The 21162-nt window shown below is 44.9% G+C and overlaps 2 protein-coding genes across 2 annotated transcripts in view; one reads left to right on the forward strand and one right to left on the reverse strand.

Annotated features, from left to right (window-relative positions):
- The window catches only part of LOC137340468 (uncharacterized protein C7orf50-like), a 283224-nt gene that overhangs the window by 98944 nt on the left and 163118 nt on the right, over window positions 1–21162 (forward strand). The gene's annotated exons all lie outside the window — the stretch shown is intronic.
- Window positions 1682–21114, reverse strand: LOC137340860 (G-protein coupled estrogen receptor 1-like). The gene is made up of 2 exons (XM_068003666.1): window positions 20732–21114; window positions 1682–3211 (listed from the first exon to the last, which is right to left on the reverse strand). Exon 2 carries the CDS (start codon window positions 3058–3060, stop codon window positions 1960–1962), a length of 1101 nt encoding a protein of 366 aa, XP_067859767.1. The 5' UTR covers window positions 3061–3211; window positions 20732–21114; the 3' UTR covers window positions 1682–1959.

A 21162-nucleotide genomic window follows, 5' to 3' on the forward strand; every position in this document is an offset into this window, starting at 1 on the left:
AAAAGGTCTTGCAAGAGTTGATGCCACTTTTGCTTTAGTCCACAGAATTATATGGCCTTCGAAATCACTTTGCCATCTGGCAGACACTCTTGCGATTGCACTGCAGTGCAATCGCTATTAACTTCTTGTGCTCTTCTGCATTGTCTAGCATTCACAAGTTTAGCAAAGTGTCATCTGTTCTTTTTTTTATTCGTTCATGGGATGTGGGCGTTGCTGGCAAGGTCAGCATTTATTGCCCATCCCTAATTGCCCTTGAGAAGGTGGCGGTGAGCTGCCTTCTTGAACCGCTGCAGTCCTTGTGGTGACGGTTCTCCCACAGTGCTGTTAGGAAGGGAGTTCCAGGATTTTGACCCAGCGATGATGAAGGAACGGCGATATATTTACAAGTCAGGATGGTGTGTGACTTGGAGGGGAATGTGTAGGTGGTGTTGTTCCCATATGCCTGCTGCCCTTGTCCTTCTAGGTGGTAGAGGTCGTGGGTTTGGGAGGTGCTGTTGAAGAAGCCTTGGCGAGTTGCTGCAGTGCATCCTGTGGATGGTACACACTGCAGCCACTGTGCGCCGGTGGTGAAGGGAGTGAATGTTTAGGGTGGTGGATGGGGTGCCAATCAAGCGGGCTGCTTTGTCCTGGATGGTTTCGAGCTTCTTGAGTGTTGTTGGAGCTGTACTCATCCAGGCAAGTGGAGAGTATTCCATCACACTCCTGACTTGTGCCTTGTTGATGGTGGAAAGACTTTGGGGAGTCAGGAGGTGAGTCACTCGCCACAGACTACCCAGCCTCTGACCTACTCTTGTAGCCATAGTTTTTATGTGGCTGGTCCAGTTACGTTTCTGGTCAATGGTGACCCCCAGGATGTTGATGTAGAATCGTTGGATCAATGGGCCTCAACAGCACAGTTCTTCATGTTGGGCAACTGTGCTCTTACAGAATGAGCAGAGTCCACACTATAAAAGCGGAATTCTTTTGGCGCTGAGTGTGAAAAACGTTTTACAAATTTCGGCTAAGGAACAGCAGTACTGCAGGCACATAACTCTACGAACCACTCCTTCTCAACAAACAGGCTTGTTTTAATGAAAGATCTCTCGCTCATTCTTTCAATTCATCGCGGTCACAGTAATGCTCCACTTCTTGAACAAGAAACAAAAAAAAATAAAACGTGCACCCTCGCCACTTTCTGCGCACAGCGAGCGGCTTTTAACGGCTCATTAATGTTAGCTTTTAATGTGATGCCGCTAATTAAATTGACTGGCGGTGGTATTCGCGGGGCTTGCTCTGCAGATTTACTGACTGCTAGAATCGACTGTGGGTCTTTTTCCAAGTCCTTGCGATTACTGCGCTGTGCAAGTTGTGTAACCTGTGGCCTCCTTGGTAAATAGGGTGTGAAAAGAAGCACCAAGCCCTGCGGTTTTAGTAGTTGATACTCCGTGGAACCTATAGCTTTGTAACTTATAATCTACATTCTGCAGCTTGATCTGTTCCAGATGTTCAAACATCTTTTGGAACTACAGCTATTTTGATGTGGAAACACAGCACATAAAAGCAAAACATTTCTTGGTTCTAGACCAAAGAAAAGAACGATCCTTGCTACTGCCAGGCGACTTATAAGGATGGGTTGATACTGTTTGTTGCTCTCTTGTCTATTCCTCGCTACCCCCCGCCCCCCCCCCCCCCCGCCCAATATCATTAATAGCCACTGTTCAGGACTTGGTTTTGTACTAGTGAACATCCACATTCAGATTTTCCATTCTCCGCCTCTCTACTGGTGAAGTACTTCCCAACAAGATAGAGGAAAGTCACTCTTAGGCTGCTGTCACATACCTCGCAGTAGTTTCTTCCTGAATGGCTTTCAACAAAAAAAAAGTTGAGATGCTATTGTTGGGACAGAAGAAGCCGAATTTGTCACTGGGTTGGTTGAGTTGGATGTTGCAGAATGTTCTGTTGCCTGGGAGTAGAGATGTTTCAGTAGAGAGAAGCAGTTTCTTCATGGTGCTCCTTGATCTCAATATTGGGGCTCATGATGTCGTGGTTTCTGTTGGCGTTGACCCCTCGGCAGGGCTCAGTGATGCACCTCAGGGTTTCCATCGCCGCATCTTTCCTCATCTCGTGCAAAGTGACGATGGACACCAGGCACAGGCAGCTTCCAGCGAACATGATCAACTCTCCGATAATCACTACCAGCTCGCTTTTGAGACTGGAGCGGCGGCTTCCGGCGTCCGTTTGTGGTCTGAGGAGAAGTAGAATGTTATAAACCAGACGGCAAATAAAAGTCACTGTGACCAACGCCAGAAAAACCCGGTGTGGCTGGACACGCTCCCTGCAGTCTTGGAGGTCCTCTGAATTCCGCAGGCATGTGGAATGAATCAGGAAATGCAGGATAAAGCCCAGAATGATGAGTGTTGGCATTAGAAATCCGAAGACAAACTTGACGATGCCGTACTCTGGTGGGGCCTCTAGTGGGTCTACATGACAGTTCACTGTCTTGCTTGGGTCACGTCCGGCCCCAGTTAGCGCCGTGACCAGGACGGAGAAGAGGACGCTTAGGCCCATTGCAGCCAAGACTGAGATGAACGGTTTATTCAGTGCCTTCCTAATCAGTGCAATGTGGTCATATGCTAAGAAGAAGGAAATCACGATGTGAATGTATTCCGTGTAGAAATAGGCGGTGTTGAAGAAAAATGAGAGGACTGCACAACCAAGAGCAGTGGTTTCTACGGCCTCTGGTCTTACTATATCAGTGAGTGAGAAAAGGATGAGTATGAGATCTGCCAATGTCAGGGAGAATAGAAAGATGTCAAGTTTTTCGAATTTCCTTTTCTTACTGTAGTTTCCAATATAAATGACTATGATGAAGATGCCCGTTATGAACCCAACAAGTCCAAATATGCTGTAGGCGTAAATGCTCCTTGAGATTAAATCTTGTGCCTTCACAATCTCAATGAATGCGGAGTTGTCAAAATCTGAAGGAACGTGTGTGGAATTGCCATTGTCTGAGGGAGAGAGAGTAGAGTTAAAGTAATCTGAGAGATGGGTCGCATTGTGTGGAGTTTCTTGCCGCGCCATTGTTGTAGCTCCACTCTTTGCTCGTAGATTGACTCACTCAGCAGTGCACTGTGGTTGCCGTAATGCAGCCAGTTTGTATCCTGAATTGTAATCTATGGCATTCGATTCAGCAAATTGAGTTGAGAAAAATTACAACGTTTCCGTTTTCAACCTGTGAAGAACAAAGAAGATAAGTAGTTAATTTCTATCTACCAAAAAATATTTTGATGAATTGTAACAAAAGTAAAGATTGATTTAGGTGTCAGCCTTGGCTCTGTGGTAGGACTCTCGCCTCAGTTACAGAAGGTAATCGGTTCAAGCCCCATTATTGAGACTTGAGCACATGATCTAGGCTGACAATCCAGTGCAGTACTGAGGGAGTGCTGCACTGTCAGAGGTGTCGTCTTTCGGATGAGACATTAAACTGAGGCCCATCTGCCCTCTCAGGTGGATGTAAAAGACCCCGTGGCACTACTTCGAAGAAAGACAGGGAGTTCTCCCCGGTGTCCTGGCCGATATTTATCCCTCAACCAACATCACTAAAACAGATTATCTGATCATATATCTCATTGATGTTTGTGGGATCTTGCTGTGCGCAAATTGACTGCCGTATTTCCTACGTTACAACAGTGACCACACTTCAAAACTACTTCATTGGCTGTGGAGCACTTTGGGACATCCTGAGGTCATGAAAGGCGCTAAATAAATGCAAGTTCTTTTGCCACAAAAGAGCATTCATGCTGTGCAATTGGAAGCAGTTAGAAATACTGATTTTTAGACACTATTTGGTCTTCTGATGAGATTTTCAACCACCTGTGGGGTTGTCTGGAGCAACAGCAGGGGTGCCTAAAGTTGCTTTATTTTGTGTGTGTCCTGTAACGTATTAATTTGGCGCTGTGGATTCCTATATTTAGATTCCATATCGAGTCAGAGAGTTGGGATTTTAGTTCTGATGATCTGAGTGGTTTAGAATTTACTAGCTGAGTATTTTGCATTAGAGCCAGTCTGATGTTCACGCGCTACTAAGAATTTAAGATATTACAGGGTACAGGTGTTGCCTAGGGGGAGGGAGGCCCTTGCTTCCTTACAGTTTGTGTTGCAGTATTTTTTTATATTTGTTCATGAGATCTGGGCGTGGCTGGCAAGGCCGGCATTTATTGCCCATCCCTTGAGAAGGTGGTGGTGAGCCGCCTTCTTGAACCGCTGCAGTCTGTGTGGTGAAGGTTTTCCCACAGTGCTGTTAGGAAGGGAGTTCCAGGATTTTGACCCAGCGACGATGAAGGAACGGCGATATATTTCCAAGTCGGGATGGTGTGTGACTTGGAGGGGAACGTGCAGGTGGTGTTGTTCCCATGTGACCGCTGCCCTTGTCCTTCTAGGTGGGAGAGGTCACGGGTTTCCTGACTCTGAAGTCCTCCTGAATGTTCCAAACACTGATGGAATGTAGGAAGCCAGTGATTTTCCCATTCCCATCAATTCTCACCCTCCCCTTCTCTTGTGGAGACGTTGATCCTTACTGGGAATTGGCCCATGGGTGCCCCTCACCCCGTGATAATTCTTCATTAACAATGAGTTTGGGTAGGCTATTTGTGGTCGACGTTAAGAGCTGAGGCTAGACCCCTTTCTCATCTGATGTCAAGCACGTGTTCATCCAGCTGGATAACGATCAGGAGCAACCCTGGTTGACCTTCCCCCCCTCTAACTCGAGGCTGGAGAGGCCAATTGCACCATCCCTACTGACGACCTGCCTAGGATGAGCTCCCTCAGCACAGACCCTGAACCAAACATAGGACCTTCCCAACCTTTGAGTTTTGATCGAGTACTTTGTCTGGCAACGCCTCAATTTAAAAAAAATCTCATCCTTGTTTTCAAATCCCTCCATGGCCTCGGCCCCCTCCCTATCTCTGTGACCTCCTCCGGCCCCTACAACCCTCTGAGATCTCTGAAATCCTCCAATTCTGGACGATTGCGCATCCCCCATTTCCATCGCTCCACCATTAGTGGCCGTGCCTTCAGCCGCCTAAGCCCTGGAATTCCCTCCCTAAACCTCTCTGCCTCTCTACCTCTATCCTGCTTTAAGATGCTCCTTAAAACCTATCTCTTTGACCAAGCTTTTGGTCACCTGTCCTAATACCTCCTTATGTGGTTCAGTGTCAAATTTTGTTTGATAATCGCTCCTCTGAAGCACTGTGGAACATTTTACTGTGTTAAATGCTTGTTGTAGTAGTAGTCGTAGTAGTAGTAGTAGTAGTAGTAGTAAGCATATAATGTAAATCTGGATCATTGTCTAATGGGCCCAGGGTTGCGGAGGCACCTAAATAACCCTTTCTCCGTGGCTGTATAGTATCTTAATTTCCGGAGAGCATTAAGTGGACAATAGACTGAAGCAAAGTGTATAGTACATTCTCTGGAAACTCAGATAGTGTGACGCCCTGGTAATGTAACAAGTCAGAGTGCAAAGTCGAAGCTGAGGATTTCCTTTACCGGTTAGCTACTGCCAGTGGGCAGTCAGCCAGCTGCTGATGCAAACTGCTGAAGGCTAGTTGCAGAGTGAAGATTGGTTGAGACCACACAGTGTTTCAGTGTCCCAGAACCAAAGCAAAATACTTGGAGACAGTTCCGGTGGGTTCCGTGCGTGGGCAAGATATTTTCCAGCGAATTTGTAAAAGGCAAATTTAGCACACCTTGCCCCTTAATGAAGCCTCCCCACCTGGCTATATTTTCACCATCTGCTCCGCTCAAACCACTGGAGTGGTGGTGTGGCTGTCTTCACCAAGTCAAACCTTGGTCTCCACCCCTCCTCCTCTTGTTCCTTTCCTCCGAGCGCCTTGCCCTGTTCCACCGCTCTCACCTCTCCTTTAAAATCCTCGTTTTCTACCACCACAGCCTCCCCCCCCGCCCCACCCCACCCCCCCACAAGCCTCACCCTGAGTTTCTGCCCAAAGTAGCCTTCCTCGGTCTGTGAGTGACTCCTCATCCTCAATGATTTCAATGTATCTCAGCTCCTCTTGCCCATCTCTCCTCTGAATTCACTGCCCTCCTGTCCTCCCTGTAACTCTTCTCCCCATACTCTCAGCCGCCCCCTCGACCTTGCCATCTCCCGAGGCCCCGCTTCTCCCATGGTCTTGATCTCTGACCAAATCATCTTCGACTACTTCCTTGTATCCCTCACCACCCACGTCCAGCTCCCACTTCCACCCCCACTTCCTTAAGCATCTGCCCCCCTGGGGGAAAAAAACTCTTCCCCCCCCCCCCCCCCCCAACGTCACTTTCAAACTCCGAAATGCTGAACCTTTGGCTTTCCATTCATCACAATACTTCTGCAGCCGTAGACTTGCTCGTCCACCTCCACCTCTGATGCCTTTTTCCCAGCACAACTTTTACTCTCTCCCATTCTGGTTTCCCCCCATGGTATGGCGGGTGGGGGGGGGCAACCAAAATGGTGTACAGACTTGAACATATCTGGTGCATAGGTGATTTAGCCATCCGTCATCGGACCACATCAGGTACTATTGGGCCCCATTCTCCTCTGCCAAAACTACCCATTGCTCCAGGATCCAGATAACCCTTTTCTCCACTACCAACCGTCTCCTTTAACCCATCTCCTCTGCCCCCTCCACCCGCTCCTCCAACAGCAAGTGCAAGGAGCTCACGGACTTCAGGCTGAGACCATTTGTCCAGCTGCTTTCCCCCGACCCGCGCCCTGAACTTGCGTCTCTCTTTCAGTTTCTCTCCCATCCCCCCTCGTACCCTCTCGCAGCTCACCTTGTCCACGAGACCCAACTCCTGCTCCATTGACTCCATTCCCGCTAAACCGCTGACCGTCCAACTTCCCTTCCTGCCCCCCCCCCCCCGCACCCCCCGGCGTGCTAGCTGATATTGTAAATGGGTCACACTCCTCAGGTGCTGTCCCTCTCTCAAAACCACCGTCATCATCCCCCTCCCCAAAAACAACTGATCGCGGTGATGGGGAGAAAAAACTGCAGGGTCTTTCTGGATGAATAAGCTAAGATGGACTGAATGGCCTTTGTCACCCATATTTATCTTGTGATTGTTAATCTGCTGTGTAACGATGCATGTACTTGATTCACTTATCCACAAGATGATGTGGAGATGCCGGTGATGGACTGGGGTTGACAATTGTAAACAATTTTACAACACCAAGTTATAGTCCAGCAATTTTATTTTAAATTCACAAGCTTGTGAATTTAAAATAAAATTGCTGGACTATAACTTGGTGTTGTAAAATTGTTTACAATTATCCACAAGATGGCAGCAATGTGTTTTTTTTCTAACCACATTACAATACAGTCAGGTGCCCTGATACGTAAACCTGAAACACAATGGCCCAGATTTTGCTGCCAAAATAACATCGAGTTTAATGGCACTCGCCGTTATTAATGTGTAAATCGCCCAGCAACTTGTGGCGAGGAAGATTTTTCCATGTTTTCTATGTTTCTATTAAAAAGTACTTGGATATGCGCTTGAAGTGCCGTAACCTACCAGGCTGAATGGCTTCCTTCTGTGCCGTAAGTTTTTCTACGTTTCTAGATACTCCGTGAATGGCGAGTCGTCACAAGTTGCTGGACGATTTGCGCAACTCGCGAAAACGGCAGCTCGCCCTCAACCTCCCCGTGAGTTTCATTAAATTGCTGCATTTGTGCATTAATTACTAATTAAACTCTCCATAAAAAGTTAGGGCTAGTAGTTAACAGCATAAGTACCTTTTTAATAACTAGATTTATGTTCGTGCAATGCCACTCAATCTCTCCAGCCCGGAAAGGGAGCAGTTTAAACTGGTGTCTCATTCCTGCAGGTAGTAAATTATTGTTGGAGATTTTTAAAATGTAAAATTTTAATACTTAAATTTTTTTCTTATTTTTCCTTTTTCTTTTTTTTTTTCTCTCTCTCTTAATCTAGTCTTTCTTCCCCTTTCATTATTTCTCTTTCTGCACTTGATTTGACTCTCATTCACCCTATTTCCTTCTCTGTTGTTCCCTCTGTTTCTTTCTCAATCTTTAAATCTCTTTGGTTAAGGAGATAGACTGTCGGTCCCATCGTTCACTAAGGTCCCAGATGCCCTGTTACCCTCGCTGTGCTGTTATCAGCTCACACTTCCAGCAAGTTAAAGCGCAAAGAATTTTCGAGATGAAGCTCCGGCAAAATCTGGGCCATTGGGTTCACCGTACATTCTTATCACTTTTTGCCTGTAGCATTAAATTGCAGATAGAATTAGCAATCATTTAACACAGCAAGAAAATAGATCTTTAGATTTATTTTTAAATTGGATTTTGCCTTATTTCAGGTGGACATTTTCATTTCACTTTTCGTCTCAAGTTGAATCATTTAGAAACATCCCTTTTTTAAAATAGCTTTTACGGTTGAACATATTGCAATTTTTAACGTATAAACTGTAAGTAAGGTCCCTGCAGAGCTACGCTCACTGCACATCTCAAATGTAACTTTATTTTTTTTAAATATTCACGTCCTCGTTTCAGTGACCTTGGGATGCACATGGCTTGTTCCGATTCATTGACCAGTTTATATATTCAGAAATTCAGGAAATAGTAAGAATTCTGCAACAAAACTTGAATCTAATACCTTTAACTGTTTGATGTTTCTCATCTGGACTTGAAGCTTCCTTGTGATTTGAGACCAGTGATTACTTGCTGATACAGTTTTTCTGAGTGAGGAGTAATATAAAGAAAACAAAGACTTGCATTTATATAGCGCCTCAGGATGTTACAAAGCGCTTTACAGCCAATGAAGTACTTTTTGAAGTGTAGTCACTGTTGTAGTGTAGGATGATTCGTAAATATTAATAGTAAAAGAAGGGGCCTCTTTTTCTAGAGCCTCCTGTTTAGAAACTTGTAGAAATTTGAAAGTACTTGGTCTATATTGTTTAACTCTAGGATGTTGAGTTTGAATCTATTTAGTGGGGGTTGCCATGTGAGTGAGTTTCCATACCTTGGAGAGCGAAACTGGTTTTATTTGGGAAGTGGGGGGGGTTGGAGAGGATCTGTATTGTAGAATCATACAGGACAGAAAGAGGCCATTCGACCCATTGTGCCTGTGCCGGCTCTTTGAAAGAGTTTTCCCATTAGTCCCACTCCCCCCTGCTCTTTCCCCGTAACCTAGCAAATGTTTCCTTTTCTAGTATTTATCCAATTCTCTTTTGAAAGTTACTATTGAATCTACTTCCACCACCCTTTCAGGCAGTGCATTCCAGATCATTACAACTCGCTGCGTAAAAAAATTAATTCTCCTCATCTCCCCTCTGGTTCTTTTGCTAATTATCTTAACTCTGTGTCCTCTGGTTACCGACCCTCCTGCCAGTGGAAACAGTTTCTCCCTATCTACTCACAAATGTCTCAGAGCATCGTGACTCTTCCAAACCCCCTCCTCCCCAAAAATGTGATATTTAATTGATTTAAAATCAATTTCATTGGTGCAAGCCAGAAGTAGTTGAGACAAACAGCATGGATGCATTTAAGGGAAAGCTAGATAAACACATGAAGGAGAAAGGAATAGAAGGATATGCTGATCGGGTGAGATGAAGAGGGGTGGGAAGAGGCTCGTGTGGAGCATAAACACCAGCATAGACCAATTGGGCCGAATGGCTCATTTCTGAGCTGTAAATTCCATGTAATCTGCTCTATCAAAACCCCTCATAATTAAATCTCCCCTTAACCTTCTCTGTTCTAAGGAGAACAATCCCAGCTTCTCCAGTCTCTCCACATAACTGAAGTCCCTCATCCCGGCTCCATTCTAGTAAATCTCCTCTGCACCCTCTCCAAGGCTTTGACATCCTTCTTGATGTGCAGTGCCCAGAATTGGACACAATACTCCAGCTGAGACCTAACCAGTGAAGATAACACTTGAATTGTTCCTGTCATCATTGCTGTAGTGGTTATGTTGATTTTTTTTAAAAATGGTAATTTTCACCAATCTGGCAGTATCACCTGCTGCCAAATATCATCATAAAAGTATCCGTGAGGCTGTATAAAGAACATTGTGGGCCTTCATCTGGAGTATTGAACTGAGAAAGGCAGCACTGTATTTAGCAGAGGTGCCAAATACATCACGTTTGTTACAGTGAACGTACACATTGACGCAGTAACATTTCTGGACTGCAACGATACATTGGCAGAAATCGCATTATTGTAATTGGACGTTTGGCAAGCAAAATGAAAACTGGTTTTCACTTTGCGGCTCAAATTACAAAAAAAAAGTTTGAAGTGAAATTAAACTCACCACGAGGCGCCCGGGCTCTTGATCAGAGCCATCTTCTCTGTCTTTCAAAGGCTGGGATGTGGAAACATAAGGCATCTTTGCTTTGCCATGGCTCCCAGCCATCCTAATACCCAATAGGGAATGCTGGAAGCCAAGGCTAACTGATAGAATGCAATGGGGATACAACAGATGGCCCAGATAGGAAGGGTGGTCACCTTTCAGTGAGATTTTAAAAAAAACATACATTTATATTAAAAAAAAAATTCTGAATAATTACACACAAAACTATATTTTTTCCAAACCCTGTAATTAGGTTTGTATTGCTGCTTTTACCAATTGAGCCTCTGGGAGAGCTCGAACACTCCTATTTCTAGAGGAGTCCTACGTCCAGCCATGGATGGAACGTGCCGTTACAATCTTTACCCGCTGGCTTCAAGTTGCTAGTTCCCAGAAGCCTAGGCTGCAATGTCAACAGAAGTGACATGAGGTGCGTCCAGGCTGGTAAGGAACAATCCCAGGCAGGACAGTGGATTGTCTATAGAAAAAAGGTGGTGAGAGAGAGGAGGGAGAAAATGAAGCAGCATTGTTGAAATTATGGGACAATAAGGAAGGAACCCGAGTGTCCTCTTGCTCGGTCAATTCCATTCCCTCAGGCTGCAATTAGTCAAATCCGATTAAAACACCATTGTGGTACAAATGATCTGCAATGGCTTAAACCACTTAATGTGCATTGTCACACAAGAAGGAAAACAGAACTGTGCAATAGAAACCACAAGTCCAGTTTGGCTGGCCGCCACTGTGTGTTTTTATTTGACCAGATCTAATCCCATCCACTGCTACAGGCCACCCCCACACTCTGACACTCTACATTAATCAGAAAAGCAAAGATGCTCGTCTTAACTCATTGGCTGTCTGTGCAATCGTGGGTTTGGTAATGTGGGTTACAGAATGGCAAGGGATGAGTGCAAATATCACCATTGTCGTCAGTCCCACAGATAAAAAAAACACATGAGATGCAACCACCACATACAAACCACGAGGAGCAGAAAATGTTAAACAGTCTGCCCGGCCTCCCTGAGCCCAGCTCATGTTGAGTTTCTGCACGGACCAGTTCCATTCTCCTTGGAAACAAGGCCGTAACCCCTTACAGTTCCCACTCGAATCAGGAGTGCGTCCCTTTTTTGTTGGAATGTTTAAATACTTAAAAACATTTTTCTGCACCTTTTACATAATTTTACAGCAAATATATAGACTCTAACTTAACTAAACAGTGGGTCTAATGGTAGTGTACGCTGTTTGCTTGAACCAAAACTGTCATTGTGTCACGTGTGAGTTCATTATAGCTAATGTGATGTGTTTTGGCACTTCTCCCATTAAAATACAATGCAGTGATCACAAGATACTAGATAAAGGCGGCCGTTCGGCCCAACTTAATACATTCGTGTTTAACTAACCTGATAGTTGATGAGGGAACAGAGGACACAGATGAGGGCATGGCAGTTGATGTGTATATAGACTTTCAAAAGGCGTTTGATAAAGTGCCGCATGGTAGGCTTATCATCAAGATTGCGGCCCATGGAATAAAGGGGGCAGTAGCAATATGGATACAGAATTGGTAACGGGACAGGGAACAGAGAGTAGTGTGAACAGTTATTTGTCGGACTGGGGAGGTGTACAGTGGTGTTCCCCAGGAGTTGGTGCTGGGACCGCTGGTTTTCTTGATGTATATTAATGACTTGGACTTGGATGTACAGGGCTCAATTTCAAAATTTGCAGATATCTCAAAATTTGGAAGGGTCGTAAACAGTGAGGAGGCTAGTGATAGACTTCGAGAGGATATAGACACTCTGGTAGAATGGGCAGACACGTGGCAGATGAAATTTAACGCAGAAAAATGCAAAGTGATACATTTTGGTAGAAAGAACGAGGAGAGGCAATATAAACTAGAGGGCACAACTCTAAAAGGGGTACAGGAACAGAGAGATCTGGGGGTATATGTGCACAAATTGTTGAAGGTGGCAGGGCAGGTTGAGAAAGTGGTTAAAAAATGCAAAAAAAAAAGTGTAGAGGTATTTTGTAGAAAAAAAATTGGTATTGGACAAAAATGGTGCAGTGGTTATTTAATATACAGATAATTATTTTTATAGTTACATTATGATTTATTGGTAAATGCTTAATGCAGTTTTAGTGTAATCAAGATCTATACACTGAACGGAGGCATAGAGTACAAAAGTATGGAAGTCATGATGAGCCTTTATAAAACACTGGTTCACCCACAACTGGAGTATTGTGTCCAGTTCTGGGCACCGCACTTTAGGAAAGATGTGAAGACCTTAGAGAGGGTGCAGAAGAGATTTACTAGAGTGATTCCAGGGATGAGGGACTTTAGTTCTGTGGATAGACTGGAGAAGCTGGAGTTGTTCTCCTTGGAACAGAGACAGATGCGAGGAGATTTGATAGAGGTATTCAAAATCATGAAGGGTCCAGACAGGGTAGGTAGAGAGAAACTGTTCCCATTGGGGAAGGGTCAAGGACCAGAGGACGCTGATTTAAAGTGATTGGCAAAAGAATGAAAGGTGACATGAGGAAAAACGTTTTTATTTATCGAGTGGTCAGGATCTAGAATGCACTGCCCGAGGGGGTGGTGGAGGCAGATTCAATCATGGCCTTCAAAAGGGAACTGGATTAGTACTTGAAAGGAAAAAAATTTGCAGGGCTACGGGGAATAGGCGGGGGAGTGGGACTGGCTGGATTGCTCTTGCAGAGAGCCGGCGTGGACTCAATGGGCCGAATGGCCTCCTTCCGTGCTGTAACCTTTCTATGTTTCTATCCAACCAGAACAATCCTATACTCCCAGCACTGCTGCATCCAGTTGTTTCTTAAATGATTGTGGGGTTTTTTGATTCCGCCGCTTTGCCTGGAAGCCCGTTGCAAGTGCTGATCATTCTCCGCATGGAGAGAAACTGCCTAATATCACCTGCAAAGTTATCTTTTAATAGTTTCAACCTGTGTACCCTCGTCCGACAACCACTGTTTAAAGTACTATTCTGGATTAACCTTTTCCATGCCATTTCCTATGTTATGTACTTCCACAGGTTCAGCACCCAGATGCCTCTTTTCAAGGCTGAAAATCTTTCCAGTCTTCCCTCGTAACGCAGACCCCTGACACTGGGGGATAAGACTGTCGTGGCTCTTCCCTGCACTGGGTCCAGCGCTCGAATGTCTCCCTTGTTTCTTGGTGACCAGAACTAAATAAAACACTCTTATCTATAACATAATAATGGTGTTGACACTCTTAAACAAAGGTCGAACCAATAATTCCAGTAAGACCTAAATCATTAACAAGTAAGTCAGTCACTTAATCATTTATTTCATATCCCAGTAATGGATATGGTGAGATTTTTTTTTTCTACAGTACACCGTTTAAATAATGTCTTGTTGCATTTTTCACCTTCGCCCCGTTTCCTCACCCTCGCCCCGTTTCCTCACCCTCGCCCCGTTTCCTCACCCTCGCCCCGTTTCCTCACCCTCGCCCCGTTTCCTCACCCTCGCCCCGTTTCCTCACCCTCGCCCCGTTTCCTCACCCTCGCCCCGTTTCCTCACCCTCGCCCCGTTTCCTCACCCTCGCCCCGTTTCCTCACCCTCGCCCCGTTTCCTCACCCTCGCCCCGTTTCCTCACCCTCGCCCCGTTTCCTCACCCTCGCCCCCTTTCCTCACCCTCGCCCCGTTTCCTCACCCTCGCCCCCTTTCCTCACCCTCGCCCCGTTTCCTCACCCTCGCCCCGTTTCCTCACCCTCGCCCCCTTTCCTCACCCTCGCCCCCTTTCCTCACCCTCGCCCCGTTTCCTCACCCTCGCCCCCTTTCCTCACCCTTCTCTGAAGAAATAACAACAAAGGTGAAGTTTGCTGCTGCCCTTGTATTCCCAGGAGGAGTTTTCCATCTCAACTATGCTGTAAAAGAGGGCATTGAGTGGAAGGGCAATTCTGTCCGTTTACCCCCACCTCCCCCCACCCCCCCCCACCCCCCCACCCGCCCCCAGCTCTTAGTGACTGGGTCAGTGGTTGCATTGGCAGAGACTGTGTTTGGGGAGGGGCTAGCAGGGGGCCAAGAACTTGAGGAGAGGGAGTTCAAATTGATTTGAAAAATATGTAGAGTTTTTACAAAAAGAAATCTGGAGAATTTTGCTGCATTATTGGGAGGAATGTAGCCGGAAAAACACCGGTGAAATCTACGCATTTAACAAAACCTTGAATTGTAATGCTAATAATGAATTACAGCACAGAAACAGGCCATTCGGCCCAACTGGTTTATGCTCCACATGAGCCTCCTCCCACCCCTCTTCATCTAACCCTATTAACCCCAATGAGACTTGACTGGAGCTACAATGATGTAGCAGAGTGTGAGGAGGCATCTCTGAGCATGAAAGAGTAAATAAAGTGAATTTTATTCGATTCAGTATTTCTTTTCCTTGAACGTTAAATACATTGAGTTAATGTCCTTTCACCACAGTTAAATAGAAATGCACAATGTGGTTCAGATAATGACTGCCAGCATTGATCCCACATGTGCATGTGTGTAACCTTGACTCTAGCCGAGTAATAGTGTAATCTGGAATGTTAGCCAAATACCAGGAAGTTCTAGTTTGTTCAGAGAATACAACTGATGTGATAAGTGGCGAGACTAAACGTCAATCCACACCGATCAAAGAAAGCGGCAACTGAGCACCCACCACTGGCCTTGTCAAATTTTGTTTGATAACGCTCCTGTGAAGCGCTTTGGGATGTTTTACTACACTAAAGGCACTATATAAATGTTGTTGTTTTGTAACACTGAAGTATGTCAGCAATTCCCCGCTGGTGTCTGAAAATTGGATATTTATTTGGATTAAATAAGGGTGAAGAAGACGACTTGAATTCGTCACGTCTCTCACACCCAAGTGCTTTACATACAATGAATTACTTTGAGGTGCAGTGACTTCTGTTATGTAGGCAACGTGGCAGCTATTTTGACCACAGGAAGGTTCGCAAAAGGCAGTGAGATAATTGATCAGTTTTGTCTGTTTTTGGTATTGTTGGTTGAGAGAAGAATGCTAGACAGGACACTGGAGTACTTGTGTTTCTTCGAACAGTGCCATGAGATCCATAAGAATCACCACAACAAGTAGAGGGGGCCTTGGTTTCAAATCTCATCTAAAGTACAGCACCCCTGACAATGCAACACCTCCCCAGTGCTGCACTAGAGTGTCAGCCTACATTATGTGCTCAAATTCTGGAGTGAGGCTTGATGTCGCAACTTCTGACTCGGCTGAGAGTGCTTCCAACAGAGCCAAATTGACATTACAAAGGTAGTTGGGCACAAAGGTACATTCAAACACAAATAAGCATAAGGTTGGCTGCAAACCATGGTGGAATCCATGGCAGGTGTGTGGTTTACTATCTTGGTACTTTGGTTCCCTATTATGCCTGACTGCTTGCTGTCGGTACAGTCAGAGATAGAAATGGGAACAAATATTCTGATACTCCAATTTTTAAAATAATCCACAAACAAATCTTTTTGTTGAAGCCTTATGTTTTCACGTGTGAAATTGGTCCTTCTGTCCAGGACTTTGACTGGGATGAGGAAATTGGAGATTAGCTTGACTAAACTTGAATGTTTATTTTTTTAATGGAAAGGCACGCTCGCACAGCCCTCGGCTTCCTTTCCCTGTAAATTTGAGTTTTAAAACACGGCCTAATTTTTTTGCCTCTTTCTTTGCTCTCTAACTGCAGTAATTGAACACATAGCCGATTCTGGGAGATAACCAAAAGTTGTCAGAGCCAGCTTCTAATTCGGGATTTTCTACATTTAAAAATAAACAGGAGCACCATCTGTCGCAGGGTACGGTCAGAAAGAGAAGTTTGGAAGAACCAATATTTGGAAGGCATATGTTTTAATACATCCTAACCTCTGTAGCAGTGTGCAATCCGAGTTACACTCTTTGATAATCTGGTACTTTTAAACTTTTATTTGTGCTGGATTTCAGGCAGCGTGGTCTTTATGGGTTTATGTTAGAGCACTTTAATGAACTTTTTACTGCACTGCAGTTTAGTGTAAACTATATGCTTTATAATTACTTTATAAAATGCAATGCAGATGGACCTCATTCTTAACTAAGTCATCCTGTTCTGGAGAATTTCCTCGAAAATGGAAGTAGAATTCCTGCCTCAGCTTGTTGATAGTCAGCCCCCTGTTTCCAGGATGTGTTGACGAGTCCCAACAATGGTTGTACTCAGTTGTTTTTAAGAGAACTAATTCAAATGGATTTTACAGACCTCAGTTTACAATATTTATAAATCCGTATGGGGCAGCCTGAAATCCATTTTATTCTTGAAATTCTATTCACTTGTTTCTAGTTGGGGGAGGGGCGTACCAATTTCTCTTAATTACACATTCATTTGCAAAATGGGTGGGGTGGGTTGGGTTCTTGCTGATTTTCCTGTGACACAGTGATTAAAGAATTCATTCTGAAATCCCTCCCATTTTGACCACAGGCTTTTGTCATATCCCAGTCTACCTTAAAAGTCCCTCATTATTAGAACGTTGTCACTACTGCAAATCTCTCTTTCCCACTATTCATTCAGTGTCTTATCATGTACCTTCAATGTGGTGACAAATCCCCAATTATTTCTTAAACTAAACCAAACAATTTTTTTTTAGCACTGTCCTTTCTATGGCTGCAACCTGGTCCTTAATTATTTATTTCTTCCTTTTATTCCTCTCAATCTCTCCTGAAAATGTTAAAGCCAGGAATATTTAATTCCTAGCATCAATCTGGCTGAAGCCAAGTTTTTCTCTGAACTACGATATAATGTCTCTCCATTCTAAATTAAAGCCTCTAGTTTCCAAACATTATTTCTGATGCTTTGCACATTTGTGTACATCAGCAGCAGCAGAATTGTATTCCAGCACAATCTGTAACCTCATGGCCCGGCATATTCCTCACTCTACCATTACCAACAAGCCAGGAGATCAACCCTGGTTCAATGAGGAGTGTAGAAGAGCATGCCAGGAGCAGCACCAGGCGTACCTAAAAATGAGGTGCCAACCTGGTGAAGCTACAACTCAGGACTACATACGTGCTAAACAGTGGAAGCAACATGCTATAGACAGAGCTAAGCGATTCCACAACCAACGGATCAGATCAAAGCTCTGCAGTCCTGCCACATCCAGTCGTGAATGGTGGTGGACAATTAAACAACTAACGGGAGGAGGAGGCTCTGCAAACATCTCCATCCTCAATGATGGCGGAGTCCAGCACATGATTGCAAAAGACAAGGCTGAAGCGTTTGCAACCATCTTCAGCCAGAAGTGCCGAGTGGATGATCCATCTCGGCCTCCTCCCGATATCCCCAAAATCACAGAAGCCAGTCTTCAGCCAATGCGATTCACTCCACGTGATATCAAGAAACGGCTGAGTGCACGGGATACAGCAAAGGCTATGGGCCCCGACAACATCCCGGCTGTACTGCTGAAGACTTGTGCTCCAGAACTAGCTGCGCCTCTAGCCAAGCTGTTCCAGTACAGCTACAACACTCGGCTCCAGACCTCATTACAGCCTTGGACCAAACATGGACAAAAGAGCTGAATTCCAGAGGTGAGGTGAGAGTGACTGCCCTTGACATCAAGGCAGCATTTGACCGAGTGTGGCACCAAGGAGCCCTAGTAAAATTGAAGTCAATGGGAATCAGGGGGAAAACTCTCCAATGGCTGGAGTCATACCTAGCATAAAGGAAGATGATAGTAGTTGTTGGAGGTCAATCATCTCAGCCCCAGGACATTGCTGCAGGAGTTCCTCAAGGCAGTGTCCTAGGCCCAACCATCTTCAGCTGCTTCATCAATGACCTTCGCTTCATCATAAGGTCAGAAATGGGGATGCTCGCTGATGATTGCACAGTGTTCAGTTCCATTCGCAACCCCTCAAATAATGAAGCAGTCCGAGCCCGCATACAGCAAGACCTGGACAACATCCAGGCTTGGGCTCGTAAGTGGCAAGTAACATTCGCGCCAGATAAGTGCCAGGCAATGACCATCTCCAACAAGAGAGAGTCTAACCACCTCCCCTTGATATTCAACGGCATTACCATCGCCGAATCCCCCACCATCAACATCCTGGGGGTCACCACTGACCAGAAACTTAACTGGACCGGCCATATAAATACTGTAGCTACGAGAGCAGGTCAGAGGCTGGGTATTCTACGGCGAGTGACTCACTTCCTGACTCCCCAAAGCCTTTCCACCATCTACAAGGCACAAGTCAGGAGTGTGATGGAATACTCTCCACTTGCTTGGATGAGTGCAGCTCCAACAACACTCAAGAAGCTCGACAACATCCAAGATAAAGCAGCCCGCTTGATTGGCACCCCATCCACCACCCTAAACATTCACTCCCTCCACCACCGGCACACTGTGGCTGCAGTGTGTACCATCCACAGGATGCACTGCAGCAACTCGCCAAGGCTTCTTCGACAGCACCTCCCAAACCCGCGACCTCTACCACCTAGAAGGACAAGGGCAGCAGGCACATGGGAACAACACCACCTGCACGTTCCCCTCCAAGTCACACACCATCCCGACTTGGAAATATATCGCCGTTCCTTCATCGTCACTGGGTCAAAATCCTGGAACTCCCTTCCTAACAGCACTGTGGGAGAACCGTCACCACACGGACTGCAGCGGTTCAAGAAGGCGGCTCACCACCACCTTCTCAAGGGGCAATTAGGGATGGGCAATAAATGCCTGCCTCGCCAGCGACGCCCACATCCCGTGAACGAATAAAAAAAAAAGAACACCACACCCCTGATGTATCCACACTCCTCAGGACCTCTCTCTCTTCTATTTTATTCTTATTCTTTCCACATCGTTCACCTGAGGAAGGAGGTAGCCTCCGAAAGCTTGTGAATTTAAAATAAAATTGCTGGACTATAACTTGGTGTTGTAAAATTGTTTACAATTTATAAATAGAGGCATAGAGTACAAAAGTATGGAAGTTATGCTAAACCTTTATAAATCATTGGTTAACCCTCAGCTAGAGTATTTTGTCCAATTATGGAGACCACACTTCAGAAAGGATGTCAAGGCCTTGGAGAGGGTGCAGAGGAGATTTACCAGAATGGTACCAGGGATGAGGGATTGAGTTATGAGGAGAGACTAGAGATACTGGGATTGTTCTCTATAGAGCAAGGAATGTTAAGGGGCGATTGAAGGGGAGAGGTGCTCAAAATTATGAGGGATTTTGATAGAATAGACAGGGAGAAACTGTTTCCAGTGGCAGGAGGGAGATGAGAAATTGTTTACTCAGCGAGTTGTTATGATCTGGAATGCGCTGCCTGAAAGGGTGGTGGAAGCAGATTCAATAGTAACTTTCAAATAGGAATTGGATATACACTTGAGGGCTATGGGGAAAGAGCAGGGGAGTGGGACTAATTGGTAGCTCTTTCAGCGAGCTGGCACAGGCACGATGGGCCAAATGGCCTCCTACCGTGTTGTATAATTCTATGATTTTAGGGGTCATTTTGAAAAAGGCACTCTGCCAAAAGTCAATTTGGATTGGACATCACTTCTGCCCTCAACATGCTTGTACTGCTGAAGATTTAAATTTTAAAAAATCAATGGAAATGAAACTTGACTATGTTTAGCAACCACCTCAACATTTACATCCAATGATTTCAAAAGCATTGCAAAAAAAAAAGTCAAAATTCTTTCTCAAATCATGTTTGCAAATACAGCAACCAACGCTTGGAAAAGTTATTTGCCTATATTAGCTTTAGAATCACTCGATTATTTGCAGTGCACGGCAGTAGATAAAGGATTGCTCCAGGTAATGTTGTTCTAAACCGCTTACCCCCGCACAAACTTCTCACCACTTGTTGTTATTGATTTGCTCGCTTGTAGCTCTGTGTGCTCATGAAACTCTGCAACTCTGCCCAAAGAGATGCTGGTCAGAACAAAAAAAAAGGCATCTTTGGGTCAACGAATGTTGATGCACGGAGCCCACCGGAGATCACTGAGTGTTAGTGCAAAACACGAACAGTTGGCATCCACACCATTGAATACACACAGGAAGACTGACTGACTGACTATATGAGTAAATCTAAAATTAAGTAAGAGGTACTTTTGTGTCTTGTTTCTGTATTCGGAAAGAGCATATTGATTAAAACTTGGTTCAGTTTCCACAGAAAATCCAAGCTTTGTTCAGTAGTTGCAGCCACCCTATCAAGATCCTGGGCCTAATGTACTGTATACACTCAGCAAATATCGTCTGGTTTGTGAGAGTATCATTCCCATTCCCTTCAGTGCCTGTACATTTAGTATTGCTCAGACTAAAATAGAACACATGATTGCATAGATTACTAAATTGAAATACTGCAACAGGCAGTTTACAAACTATTTTGCAAAATTGAATTGATTTGCTTTCACTCACCTCTTGATTCTGCTTTTGGTTTCTTGCTTGCTGACATAGTGAGGAAGTGCCTCAGACTTCCTCTTTGAGGGCGTTGCTTGTTCAGTGGAACATCAAGCTAACTGTTTTCTCAGCCACTTCAGCAAGGGAGGCCTGTTTATTCAGAAACAAATTCCATCAGTTTGGTTTCCAAAACACAAACCGCTCTGGTTGCTTTTTTGAATAAACTCAATTGTGTCCTTTTCTTAAGAGCACATTTGCCTTGCTCAGAGTGCTTGCTCCCCAGCTCTAACAAGTGCACACGTAGGTTCTGTACAGGGTGAAGTCTTGCACCCCCAGATTTTCTGAGTATTGGGCAAGAGTATTACGCATCTTTTGAAAATCCTCTTGCTCTCGATGGCTCAGAGCTTCCTTTTACCTTGAGCACGCCACTTCCTCAGGAAATATTAAAA

Source organism: Heptranchias perlo, chromosome 22 (genome assembly GCF_035084215.1).
Source record: "Heptranchias perlo isolate sHepPer1 chromosome 22, sHepPer1.hap1, whole genome shotgun sequence".
NCBI classification, from domain to species: domain Eukaryota; kingdom Metazoa; phylum Chordata; class Chondrichthyes; order Hexanchiformes; family Hexanchidae; genus Heptranchias; species Heptranchias perlo.

Excerpts from the sequence above, each read along its gene's own strand:
- LOC137340860 (XM_068003666.1), bottom strand. The coding sequence starts at position 3,060 with ATGGCGCGGCAAGAAACTCCACACAATGCGACCCATCTCTCAGATTAC.